The following is a 13,914-nucleotide window of genomic DNA, read 5'->3' as shown; positions in this document are numbered from 1 at the left end:
CAGTTTAAAAAGTTTAAATGCCTGAGCTTTGAAAGATACGGTGTTGGAAAGAGAACAATAATGGCGACAATTTGAGGGTAAAATGATGGCTGTAACACTGTGGACACAGCAGCAGTTGAAAGAGAAGTGCTTAAGATGAATCTTGGTACAGTGGCAGGCAGAGCTCGTTAAGCAGGCAGGTGTGAGCCTGGTTGCTATAGTGACCGCACCCAATGGCTCCATACACACGTACACAGACATGCGCCTCACTTTTGCTGCTTAAAATGAACAGAAAAGTCAGGCCGAAACAAATCGTTCCCAAATGAAAAGTAAAAGTCGTATTGACAAAATTCTTTCACCGTGAGCGACAGCAGCTTCTAGTCTACTGAATTCTCAGTTTTCATGTCTGTGGAGTTTATTATATGGACGTGGTGACAGTGTAAAGACACCATGCTCTTCTGATTTTCAAACGAACCTTCTGAGCCATTTTAACATTAGAGTCTATGGAAGAGTTGGAGGGAGGAGGCTGTGCATTGGTGACATTTATGAAAGAACCATAACACCTAGTACAATAGTAAACACATTGGATGAAAGAGGACAGCCATGGCTACATTTTGAGGGTAAAATCATACCTGTAGAGCAAACGCTGTGGACACAGCAGCAGTTTTAAAAAAGATTTTAAGATTAATTTTTTTGCTCCTCTCACTCTAGCAGTTGAGCTGCCTCACTCTAGCCCCAACATTCCGTCCCATACACACCCATTATAAACTCTGAAACGGGTGAAAAAACATCATGAAACTTAAACTGGAACTGAAGAAAAAGTATAATAGATATTGAAAAGATAAATACAAGTTGAATAGTTGAATGTCTTGTCTTCGTTTTAAAGTTTGAATGGTGGCTCTATGTCAATGTATGTGGAAGTAGTAAGAGTTTAAAAATGAGTAAGTTGAATGAAAATTTGAAGGGTCTCCCCATTGAAATACATGGGAAATTTTTGTTGAATAAAGTTGAATAAAATTAAAAATATAAATGTTAAAAATATGAAAAATAGAAGCAGTCATGTCCAAAAGAATAGGAATCTAACGGTGTTTGAATGGTTTTTCTAAGTTGAACGGTTTTGAAGGAGTTCGATGCCAAAAAACGTACGGAATATATAATAATAACTAGAAAGTGCATTTTCTGAAGAAACTGCAGTGTGAATGCTTGAATCTGAATGTATGCACTGAAATGAATTAATTGCTGAATTTTAAGTTAAAAATGTTGAATGAGATGAAAAATACAGAAATTTGTACCCGGAAAAAAAAAGTGCTGAACTGCTAAAAGCTGAAAACCACACAGAAGAAGTTGGAAAATAGCTGAAAATGTTTTAAATGTAAATGAGAAAAATCTAAGAAATGAGAAAAGTAATTTAGACTAAAAACAAAAAAGAAAACATCTGAAGGAATATTAAAAGGTCATATTCTTTGAATCACTGAATGACTCAAATGTGATCCCTCCACTTTGATCCACACAGTTTAAAAAGTTTAAATGTCTGAGCTTTGAAAGACACAGTGTTGGGAAGAGAACAATGATGGCGACGTTTTGAGGGTAAAATGATGGCTGTAACACTCTGGACACAGCAGCAGTTGAAAGAGAAGTGTTTAAGATGAATCTTGGCACAGAGTGAGAGAGAGCTCGTTAAGCAGGCAGGTGTGAGCCTGGTTGCTATAGTGACCGCACCCAATGGCTCCATACACACGACACAGACATGCGCCTCACTTTTGCTGCTTAAAATGAACAGAAAAGTCAGGCCGAAACAAATCGTTCCCATATGAAAAGTACATGTCGTATTGACGAAATTCTTTCACCGTGAGCGACAGCAGCTTCTAGTCTACTGAATTCTCAGTTTTCATACCTGTGGAGTTTATTATATGGACGTGGTGACAGTGGAAAGACACCATGCTCTTCTGATTTTCAAACGAACCTTCTGAGCCATTTTAACATTAGAGTCTATGGAAGAGTTGGAGGGAGGAGGCTGTGCATTGGTGACATTTATGAAAGAACCATAACACCTAGGACAATAGTAAACACATTGGATGAAAGAGGACAGCGATGGCTACGTTTTGAGGGTAAAATCATACCTGTAGAGCAAACGCTGCAGACACAGCAGCAGTTTTAAAAAAGATTTTAAGATTAATTTTTTTGCTCCTCTCACTCTAGCAGTTGAGCTGCCTCACTCTAGCCCCAACATTCCGTCCCATACACACCCATTATAAACTCTGAAACGGGTGAAAAAACATCATGAAACTTAAACTGGAACTGAAGAAAAAGTATAATAGATATTGAAAAGATAAATACAAGTTCAATAGTTGAATGTTTTGTCTTCGTTTTAAAGTTTGAATGGTGGCTCTATGTCAACGTATGTGGAAGTAGTAAGAGTTTAAAAATGAGTAAGTTGAATGAGGATTTGAAGGGTCTCCCCATTGAAATACATTATAAATTTTTGTTAAATAAAGTTGAATAAAATTAAAAATATAAATGTTAAAAATGAGAAAAATAGAAGCAGTCATGTCCAAAAGAATAGGAATCTAACGGTGTTTGAATGGTTTTTCTAAGTTGAACGGTTTTGAAGGAGTTAGATGCCAAAAAACGTACGGAAGATGATATAATAATAAAGATTAGAAGAACAATACTGTGAATGCTTTTCAAGCATTCACACTAACTAGAAAGTGCATTTTCTGAAGAAACTGCAGTGTGAATGCTTGAATCTGAATGTATGCACTGAAATGAATTAATTGCTGAATTTTGAGTTAAAAATATTGAATGAGATTAAAAAACAAAACAAAACAAAACGAATTTAACCTGAAAACAAAGGTGCTGAACTGCTAAAAGCTGAAGGTTACACAGAAGAAGGAGTTGGAAAAAAACTGAAAATGTTTTAAATGTAAATTAGAAAACCCTAAGAAATGAGAAAAGAACATTTATAGTCAGAAAACATCTGAATGAATATTAAAAGGTCATATTCTTTGAATCACTGAATGACTCAAATGTGATCCCTCCACTTTGATCCACACAGTTTAAAAAGTTTAAATGCCTGAGCTTTGAAAGATACGGTGTTGGAAAGAGAACAATAATGGCGACAATTTGAGGGTAAAATGGTGGCTTTAACACTGTGGACACAGCAGCAGTTGAAAGAGAAGTGCTTAAGATGAATCTTGGTACAGTGGCAGGCAGAGCTCGTTAAGCAGGCAGGTGTGAGCCTGGTTGCTATAGTGACCGCACCCAATGGCTCCATACACACGTACACAGACATGCACCTCACTTTTGCTGCTTAAAATGAACAGAAAAGTCAGGCCGAAACAAATCGTTCCCATATGAAAAGTAAAAGTCGTATTGACGAAATTCTTTCACCGTGAGCGACAGCAGCTTCTAGTCTACTGAATTCTCAGTTTTCATGTCTGTGGAGTTTATTATATGGACGTGGTGACAGTGGAAAGACACCATGCTCTTCTGATTTTCAAACGAACCTTCTGAGCCATTTTAACATTAGAGTCTATGGAAGAGTTGGAGGGAGGAGGCTGTGCATTGGTGACATTTATGAAAGAACCATAACACCTAGGACAATAGTAAACACATTGGATGAAAGAGGACAGCCATGGCTACATTTTGAGGGTAAAATCATACCTGTAGAGCAAACGCTGTGGACACAGCAGCAGTTTTAAAAAAGATTTTAAGATTAATTTTTTTGCTCCTCTCACTCTAGCAGTTGAGCTGCCTCACTCTAGCCCCAACATTCCGTCCCATACACACCCATTATAAACTTTGAAACGGGTGAAAAAACATCATGAAACTTAAACTGGAACTGAAGAAAAAGTATAATAGATATTGAAAAGATAAATACAAGTTGAATAGTTGAATGTCTTGTCTTCGTTTTAAAGTTTGAATGGTGGCTCTATGTCAATGTATGTGGAAGTAGTAAGAGTTTAAAAATGAGTAAGTTGAATGAGAATTTGAAGGGTCTCCCCATTGAAATACATGGGAAATTTTTGTTGAATAAAGTTGAATAAAATTAAAAATATAAATGTTAAAAATGAGAAAAGTAGAAGCAGTCATGTCCAAAAGAATAGGAATCTAACGATGTTTGAATGGTTTTTCTAAGTTGAACGGTTTTGAAGGAGTTAGATGCCAAAAAACGTACGGAATATATAACTAGAAAGTGCATTTTCTGAAGAAACTGCAGTGTGAATGCTTGAATCTGAATGTATGCATTGAAATGAAATAATTACTGAATTTAAGTTAAAAATTTTGAATGAGATAAAAAAAAAAAAAACCCGAATTTAACCTGAAAACAAAAGTGCTGAACTGCTAAAAGCTGAAGGTTACACAGAAGAAGAAGTTGGAAAAAAGCTGAAAATGTTTTAATTGTAAATTAGAAAAACCTAAGAAATGAGAAAACAACATTTAGAGTCAGAAAACATCTGAAAGAATATTAAAAGGTCATATTCTTTGAATCACTGAATGACTAAAATGTGATCCCTCCACTTGGACCCACACAGTTTAAAAAGTTTACATCTCTGAGCTTTGAAAGACAAGATGTTGGAAAAAGAACAACGATGGCGACGTTTTGAGGGTAAAATGATGGCTTTAACACTGTGGACACAGCAGCAGTTGAAAGAGAAGTGTTTATGATGAATCTTGGCAGAGTGGCAGAGAGAGCTCGTTAAGCAGGCAGGTGTGAGCCTGGTTGCTATAGTGACCGCACCCAATGGCTCCATACACACGGACACAGACATGCACCTCACTTTTGCTGCTTAAAATGAACAGAAAAGTCAGGCCGAAACAAATCGTTCCCAAATGAAAAGTAAAAGTCGTATTGACAAAATTCTTTCACTGTGAGCGACAGCAATGTCTAGTCTACCAAATTCTCAGTTTTCATGTCTGTGGAGTTTATTATATGGACGTGGTGACAGTGGAAAGACACCATGCTCTTCTGATTTTCAAACGAACCTTCTGAGCCATTTTAACATTAGAGTCTATGGAAGAGTTGGAGGGAGGAGGCTGTGCATTGGTGACATTTATGAAAGAACCATAACACCTAGTACAATAGTAAACACATTGGATGAAAGAGGACAGCCATGGCTACGTTTTGAGGGTAAAATCATACCTGTAGAGCAAACGCTGCGGACACAGCAGCAGTTTTAAAAAAGATTTTAAGATTATTTTTTTTGCTCCTCTCACTCTAGCAGTTGAGCTGCCTCACTCTAGCCCCAACATTCCGTCCCATACACACCCATTATAAACTCTGAAACGGGTGAAAAAACATCATGAAACTTAAACTGGAACTGAAGAAAAAGTATAATAGATATTGAAAAGATAAATGCAAGTTGAATAGTTGAATGTCTTGTCTTCGTTTTAAAGTTTGAATGGTGGCTCTATGTCAATGTATGTGGAAGTAGTAAGAGTTTAAAAATGAGTAAGTTGAATGAGGATTTGAAGGGTCTCCCCATTGAAATACATTATAAATTTTTGTTGAATAAAGTTGAATAAAATTAAAAATATAAATGTTAAAAATATGAAAAATGGAAGCAGTGTTGTCCAAAAGAATAGGAATCTAACGGTGTTGGAATGGTTTTTCTAAGTTGAACGGTTTTGAAGGAGTAGGATTACAAAAAACGTACGGAATACAGAATAAAATATAATAATAATAATAATAATAATAATAAAGATTACAACAACAATACTGTGAATGCTTTTCAAGCATTCACACTAATAATAAAGATTTGAAGAACAATACTGTGAATGCTTTTCAAGCATTCACACTAACTAGAAAGTGCATTTTCTGAAGAAACTGCAGTGTGAATGCTTGAATCTGAATGTATGCACTGAAATGAATTAATTGCTGAATTTTGAGTTAAAAATATTGAATGAGATTAAAAAAAAAACAAAAAAAAAAAAACGAATTTAACCTGAAAACAAAGGTGCTGAACTGCTAAAAGCTGAAGGTTACACAGAAGAAGGAGTTGGAAAAAAACTGAAAATGTTTTAAATGTAAATTAGAAAACCCTAAGAAATGAGAAAAGAACATTTAGAGTCAGAAAACATCTGAATGAATATTAAAAGGTCATATTCTTTGAATCACTGAATGACTCAAATGTGATCCCTCCACTTTGATCCACACAGTTTAAAAAGTTTAAATGCCTGAGCTTTGAAAGACAAGATGTTGGAAAGAGAACAACGATGGCGACGTTTTGAGGGTAAAATGATGGCTGTAACACTGTGGAGATAGCAGCAGTTGAAAGAGAAGTGTTTAAGATGAATCTTGGCAGAGTGAGAGAGAGAGCTCGTTAAGCAGGCAGGTGTGAGCCTGGTTGCTATAGTGACTGCACCCAATGGCTCCATACACACGTACACAGACATGCGCCTCACTTTTGCTGCTTAAAATGAACAGAAAAGTCAGGCCGAAACAAATCGCTCCCAAATGAAAAGTAAAAGTCGTATTGACAAAATTCTTTCACCGTGAGCGACAGCAGTTTCTAGTCTATTGAATTCTCAGTTTTCATGCCTGTGGAGTTTATTATATGGACGTGGTGACAGTGGAAAGACACCATGCTCTTCTGATTTTCAAACGAACCTTCTGAGCCATTTTAACATTAGAGTCTATGGAAGAGTTGGAGGGAGGAGGCTGTGCATTGGTGACATTTATGAAAGAACCATAACACCTAGTACAATAGTAAACACATTGGATGAAAGAGGACAGCCATGGCTACGTTTTGAGGGTAAAATCATACCTGTAGAGCAAACGCTGTGGACACAGCAGCAGTTTTAAAAAAGATTTTAAGATTAATTTTTTTGCTCCTCTCACTCTAGCAGTTGAGCTGCCTCACTCTAGCCCCAACATTCCGTCCCATACACACCCATTATAAACTCTGAAACGGGTGAAAAAACATCATGAAACTTAAACTGGAACTGAAGAAAAAGTATAATAGATATTGAAAAGATAAATACAAGTTGAATAGTTGAATGTCTTGTCTTCGTTTTAAAGTTTGAATGGTGGCTCTATGTCAATGTATGTGGAAGTAGTAAGAGTTTAAAAATGAGTAAGTTGAATGAGAATTTGAAGGGTCTCCCCATTGAAATACATTATAAATTTTTGTTGAATAAAGTTGAATAAAATTAAAAATATAAATGTTAAAAATATGAAATTTAGAAGCAGTGTTGTCCAAAAGAATAGGAATCTAACGGTGTTTGAATGGTTTTTCTAAGTTGAACGGTTTTGAAGGAGTTAGATGCCAAAAAACGTACGGAATATATAATAATAATAATAAAGATTCGAATAACAATACTGTGAATGCTTTTCAAGCATTCACACTAATAAAGATTCGAATAACAATACTGTGAATGCTTTTCAAGCATTCACACTAATTAATATAGCCACTACAGTGACCATCAAAATAATGAAAAAATATTGCCGTAAACAGTTTATTTTGCGACACCACGAAACGATAGCATAAAATGAAACGATAGATGTTTTTATATCATCATCCGATATATATGAACAGCCCTAGCCTATAGTACATTTAAACAACAGAAGCTGACCCAGTCCTTTAGAGACAGGCATGTTTACGACCCAGGTCTCAAAAACAAAACCCAGTTTAAGAATAAATGATGAGCTGAAAGATGTGCTTGTTGTGTTAACTAATTGTTGCAGAAAGTAAAAATCCCAGCGATTTAGTCGTTATTTAAACGTGTGAAGAAATTGCAAATTGATGATGATTCATCTCATAAGTCATGAGTCGTGACACTGCTCTCCCCTTAAACTGCCTTTACAGTGTAAAAGTATTGGTACCGGTATTTAGAGCGCTGGCCCTGTATTTACTTTATTTTGGATATACCCTCCATTTTTAAATGTAATGAATTTCTAACTTTAATGTTAACGTTAGAGGCGTGGCTAGTTTGACTGACAGATGTGCTAATCTGTCTGCTAACTGGAGCCTATGAACTACTGAGGTCAGTCCGCCAGCTCAAAGTTTCTGCTGCAGTTTAGGTGAGTGAATTTCTATTTCACAATTTTCTGTTACTTACCCCACACCTATAGTTTACAGATATAGCTAGCTAAATATAGTTTGCTAACTTAAGCTGTGGCTCTTGGGGCTTTTCTGGTACACTTCCGGTTCCAAAAAGCCAAGATGTCGGCATCAAAACACTGTCACTGTGACATAGAAAATGTTTTTCCCTTCTTTTTTTTTCCTTTATTGTTTCCGCTGAGGCTTCAAAACACGAGCAGTGGCTATGGGCACATTTTTCATACACACCGTGATCCGTGTCTTTCACCTCTCTGACATAAACATACACGTTATGAGTCACCGGCTTTTTCCTGGGAGGAGCAGATGGCAGGTGCACTATACTCAAGGACCTCTCGCTGTGTGTAGTAATGAAACACTGATGGTGGTGCAGTCCGGTCCAAACCTGTGGAGGTGCGTGGGAGGAGTAAGGGATGCTCTCGTAGGCATGTGGGGATATCCTGACTTCCGGAGTGTCCCTCAGATGGCTGAAGTCCAGCGGCAAACACACATGGTGAACATATGCTTTGCAGCTTGTAGCCAAGGGTAAGCGTGACGACTATCTGCTCCTGAAACAGTCAAATGTTGTCATGTGTTGGAGCTCGCTTACCCGGAAGCTGCTATTTTCAACCACGCAGTTGCGTCTGTAGAAGCAATCTGAGGAAATCAATCACATGACGAACACTAAAAATAAACTGCTATTACAAGTTACACAACTCCTTTATCTCAGAAAACATACATTTCTTCCTGACTTTTTGATGTTACATTAATTATTTGAATCCTAACGAATCCATAAATTTTTACATTTCAGTCAAAGCCAGTCTACAAAGCGAACGTCAGCACCGATCATCATGCAGGCTCCTAATATGGTGTCTTCTTATATAACTACCGACAACAAGCGCAAGATGACGGCCCAAAAATAAAGCCAGAGCGCTGGAAGGCTGCATTCAAGTGTGTCTCAACAACAGCAACACCACACTGGCACAACAGCTATTCAATTCAGTTCAGTTCAATTCAATTTATTTATTTAGTGCTAAATCACAACTGTCACCTCAAGGCGCTTTATACTGTAAGGTAAATCCCCTACAGTAAACAAAGAAAACAGAGAAAAAAACCAACAATTATATGACCCTATGAGCAAGCCCTTTGGTGACAGTGGGAAGGAAAAACTCCCTTTTAACGGGAAGGAACCTCCAGCAGAACCAGGCTTAGGAAGGGGTGGCCATCTGCCCTGACTGGTTGGGGTGAGGGCATAAATAGATGAAGACAGGATGAAGATGTGCTCTGGTTTCGGCTAATGGACTATAAATGAGAAAGGGGAAAGCGATGAAAAAGTGGTAACATAGAGCAGCGGTCCCCAACCCCCGAGCCACGGACCAGTTTGGTAGCGGGCCGCGAGAGTTGAGGCTCGGGTGTGAAATTTATGGTTTTATGTTTTTTTTATGTAGACTGGAGCCTTCAAGTTTATATTGTTAAATGGAAATTATGAGACAATGTTTTCACATTGTTTTAAGGAGAAACATGAAAGTAACGTATTGAATAGTATAAAAATGATTTTCTCCTGGAAATAATACTGCATTACTTTTACAAAAAGTGTTCTGTATAATATGTGTAAAACTTCAGTTTTTTTGAGTAACAACCCCGACACTGATCACAACATGTACAAACATTGAACTACACAGCATGCAGTCAATTTGGATGAATGAAACGTCTTTGAAATGTTGCTTCTGGTGGTGATTGTCAATGAGAACCCAACGGCAACTGGTAAGAAAATTGGTAAGGAATGTAATCAATAAGTAATATTGATAAAGGAATAATAATGGAGAAATTCTTACAACTTCCCACCCCATGTCGTCGATGTGCTCTTGGAGTAACTGGTAGTCCGGCAACTCCTGGGAAGGCCCGCCACTGTCCCAACGTCTCTCCAAGCCTAAGAAATAGCTTTGTAACCCTTCCAGGCTGATGGATGTCAATGACTTTGTTTCTCAGCTGTTTCTTTCTATTGTGGCATGATTGACTGAGATCTTTCAGCCTACTTCTCTTTGTCAGACAGCTTCTATTTAAGTGATTTCTTGATTGGCAGTACTCGGGGACACTGAACTGAGGTTTTCAAAAATGTGGTCGATCAAAGTTGATTCATGATTTAATAAGTGGGAACAATTAGTTTTTCACATAGAGCCAGGTAGGCTTGGATGGCTTTCATCCCTTAATAAATGAAATCATAATTTTATATTTCTTCACAGCATTATAAAGTGGAGGCACCAGAGTTTATCATTTGTATTGCAAGAATAGTAGAAGTTGCAGAGGCGCATAACAACCCCATCATATATGAGATATTGTTACATCTTAAGTCCCCCTCCCCAAAAAACGTGTAAGCTAGATTAAATTTGCTTCACCTGGAGTATTACGTGTATGTATTTATATAGCAATGATCCAGTGGCAACATATAAAAATGTAACTAAAGCTATAACTCCTTTGATTGTTTGATGTTGTTTTTGTTGCTACTTTTAAACATTTGAAATGGAACATTTCACTTCTGTAACAGAGGTTTTTGTTTTTTTTCCATGGCGGCTTTTGTCTGAAGTTTTCCATCACATACCCTAAACAAAAATGTGAAACTTAGTAACTGGATTTCAAATCAACATACAATTGGAGCAATTGCGCCATCTAGTGCCCCACAAAAATATCAGCATTGAGTAAATGAGGAGTGGTTGGCATTTTTTGTGCTTTCAGACATTTTACAAATCACATAGAAGATAATGAGACATGACGATTGTTCCAAAAATCTGCAGCCTGCTTTTTTATACTGAAAATTTAAACGTTACCTTGCTCTGTTTTGAATCCTTTTTAAATATGAACCGCTGTAACATTATACAGTATGTATATGACGGAAAATAAAGAAATTCATATTAGGTCTCATTTAAGATATACATAAATATGTATTGTATGGATTATGTTTTCCACTGTTTCAGCAGAATCATATTAACCACAGTGCACGATCTAGAAAGTAAATCCATTAATCAGATTAATGTGAAGAAACAGGAGAAGGAAATACTCAGGTGTATTTAAATGCCTGCCTGATATGCTCTGTGAGGTCTTGGGTGGTCACATCTCATAGCTGCTGTCATGTGTAAAGCATGCCACACAGCTGTGGCAACTAATGCAGGTGGAAACATATCCTCCTGTGAGCTAAACACCACGTCTGCCAGAAAGTGCTCTGGAATCTGTGCTCTCATATTTATGGAAACTTCTTGGTCAAAGGTCAGCACTGTTTGGGATCTAAGGCTCTCCCTACAACAAAATGATCTCCAGAGGAATGGGGTCAAGCAGAAAGTGCACAAGCAGCTTATGTGTAGCCAGCAGCTCACGACATCCACTCCGTCTGTGTGAAATCAGCACAGAGAATAGGTTTTATCACCTTGTGCAGTTTCTGCGTTAAGATGCGACGACTCAGACTGTCAGTCACGAAAATGGGTCACGAGACTTGTTAAAGTGCAGAGTGAGCAAAATATTTTGTGAGTTTGTGCAGAGGTGGCCGTGGTTTTGTCTAAATAAAAGCCCAGTAGGAACATGCAGATCTTTTCCTGACTTAAAATGCAGCGGCACAGATTTTACTCACCAGGTTGTGTTGATTTGTTACAAGGTGATGTCATCAGGGTTGTCTCGGCCCAGTGTGTACACTTTATTTTTTTTAAATACTTTATAATATAAGCTCACAAACAATGTGGATTTATGCCAATTGACACTTTTTTATTCAGATTACAAAACCAAATTCACCAAAACACACACAAGACAGCTGATCAGATAAATTGAATGGCATCATTATATTCATGTTCATCTTATTCCACTGTCTGTTTATAAGGTTTCATTTGTAAACCGCTGAAGAGCTGTAGACGTTGGGGAGCATTTTACCAGCAGGTGTGTCGTCTCAAAGCTTTGATATCTCTATCAAAACCTACTGAGTTTCCTCAAGAGATCTTTTCCCAGACCAGCATGGAAAAATAATCTGTTTTAAAATCATTGCCTGTTTAAATATAGCATACTGTGCCATCTTTCACTTCAGCTACAAACTACACTAAACTTGAGCATGGCACTAGTTCAGCTTCAGTTGGTGTCATAGCTGCTGTTGTATTCTGTCAATCTGATTTAAGTAAATGTAGAACATTTTAACTATTTTTAAAAACAGGAATTCACATTGAGTACCTTTTAATAGCCCAATAGCTCAAAACTTTATCAAGGAAGTTAAAAATCCCACAGCACCTTCTTTCAGATTTCACGGCAGCCCATTGAGACACCACTTTCTAGTACATTTGGCACAAAATTACTAAATGACTGGTTCACACAAGAAAATGTTACTTGTGCATGAGAGGTGGAGGACCTGCTGTTTGACTTACTGTGAAAGCAAAATTTTAGCATCCAAAATGATACATGGAGCTGAAATATTGTGAAAAATATGGACATTCTGAACGGTAACTGAACATACAAAGCATTAAAACTAATTACAGATAAAGTGAAAAACAACATTGTCTTATTAAGATGCAGTGTTCTGCCTGGATACTGCCCAGCACAATTATATAACTGGAGGCAGGTGGTTTTAATGTTAGCTCTTTTGTAGATGGTATAAACTGAAGAATTTGCATGTTAGCGATATTTAAAAGTAGCTGGTTGAGTGCAAATTCCTAGAAATTGTGCTTGCTTAGTTCCAGTCCACCACACAATGCAATATAATGGATAAAAGTTTGGCTGCAAAGGATTTAGTGTCATCCTCTCCACGCGTCCATGTGGTTGCTCAGGTGAAATGTAGCATGCTATCTTCACACTCCCTTGGCACGGTCACCTTGTAGCTGTGGCATGAAAGTTTGTAATTATTGCCGTTGTTGTTGTCCCAGTAATCAGATCCTTTTACGTGGTAGCAGATTGCAAATTCCAAGCTAGCCCCTGGCTGCAAAGCGAACGGTGGGACAGGAAGACGAAACCTGAAGACGTCCAGTACTGGAGAGTCACACCCCTCACGGTATACACTCGATAGCCAGGATGCTGCTGTATTTGTGTGTGTTCTCCAGTTGGTGTAAGAGTAGTGTACTGTGACTTCTTTCTCATAGGCTACATTAAATACTTGTATGGTGCCTGTTATCCCCTGCTCTGAACATAGGATCTGCTCAAGACACACGCGCTGTGTGTGCAGCCGTGTCAGGAAGTCCGGCTGAGCACCCATATTTTCAGGAAAACAGGGTTTGAAGTAAGGCAGTAACAGCTCCAGGGACTTCCCAAAAGCCAATTCAGAGCTCATCAGCAGCCTGAATATAACATGTTGGGGTATAATGGGACACTCTTGAACTTTGAAAACCTTAACTTCCTCTAACTGAAGACCCAGTGAGTCCACAAAGCGTACCTGTACACTCCTAAGTTCCTTCTTGCGCTCTGCAGACGATGGAAGAGACTGAGCTCGTCTCCTTATGATGGTCTTGGTTGAGGGATCGCTGGAAAGACTTTGCCTTGAACTGGGCTCCTTCACGGGTGGAGGTCTTGGACTTGGAGGGCGGATCCGGACGGGGGCTTTGGGAGGTTGAGGTTTGGGATCATAAATGTCCCGTAGCCGGATGGTTCTAGTTGAGGATACATTGTTGGAGCCACCCATGAACTGAAGCTGGTTCCAAGACTTCTCACAAGAAGCCCCATCCATTTTTGTGACAACTGAAACACCTTGAGAAACAAAGCAACCAATGCATTACCCAAACATTTCATTCACAACTGCTCATACAGTCTACAAGCATTCACCAATTCTACACAAAACATATTTGACAAAATGATCTTTCAAATGCTTAAAATCTAAAATTGCTCTGTGCTATACTGGTTCAAGCAGGATCAAACCTTTACAGCAGTGTTTGTTGTTGAG

The 13,914-nt window shown here is 38.0% G+C and overlaps 1 protein-coding gene across 1 annotated transcript; it reads right to left on the bottom strand.

Moving 5' to 3' along the window:
• Positions 1-11,794: 11,794 nt before the first annotated feature.
• On the bottom strand, positions 11,795-13,914 carry ppp1r3db (protein phosphatase 1, regulatory subunit 3Db). Its single transcript, XM_086294154.1, has 2 exons — positions 13,890-13,914; positions 11,795-13,721 (listed from the first exon to the last, which is right to left on the bottom strand). Exon 2 carries the CDS (start codon positions 13,699-13,701, stop codon positions 12,808-12,810), a length of 894 nt encoding a protein of 297 aa, XP_086150280.1. The 5' UTR covers positions 13,702-13,721; positions 13,890-13,914; the 3' UTR covers positions 11,795-12,807.

Source organism: Aulonocara sp. 'chitande type north' Nkhata Bay, linkage group LG5, assembly GCF_057382095.1.
Source record: "Aulonocara sp. 'chitande type north' Nkhata Bay isolate Kocher_YH1m ecotype deep benthic linkage group LG5, A_spYH_male_GT1.1, whole genome shotgun sequence".
Classification (NCBI taxonomy): domain Eukaryota; kingdom Metazoa; phylum Chordata; class Actinopteri; order Cichliformes; family Cichlidae; genus Aulonocara; species Aulonocara sp. 'chitande type north' Nkhata Bay.
The sequence above is the reverse complement of the archived record's forward strand: the minus strand, read 5'-3'. Positions and strand labels throughout refer to the sequence as shown.

What these genes read in the sequence shown, in the direction of transcription:
- ppp1r3db (XM_086294154.1), bottom strand. Translation starts at nt 13,701, where the DNA reads ATGGATGGGGCTTCTTGTGAGAAGTCTTGGAACCAGCTTCAGTTCATG.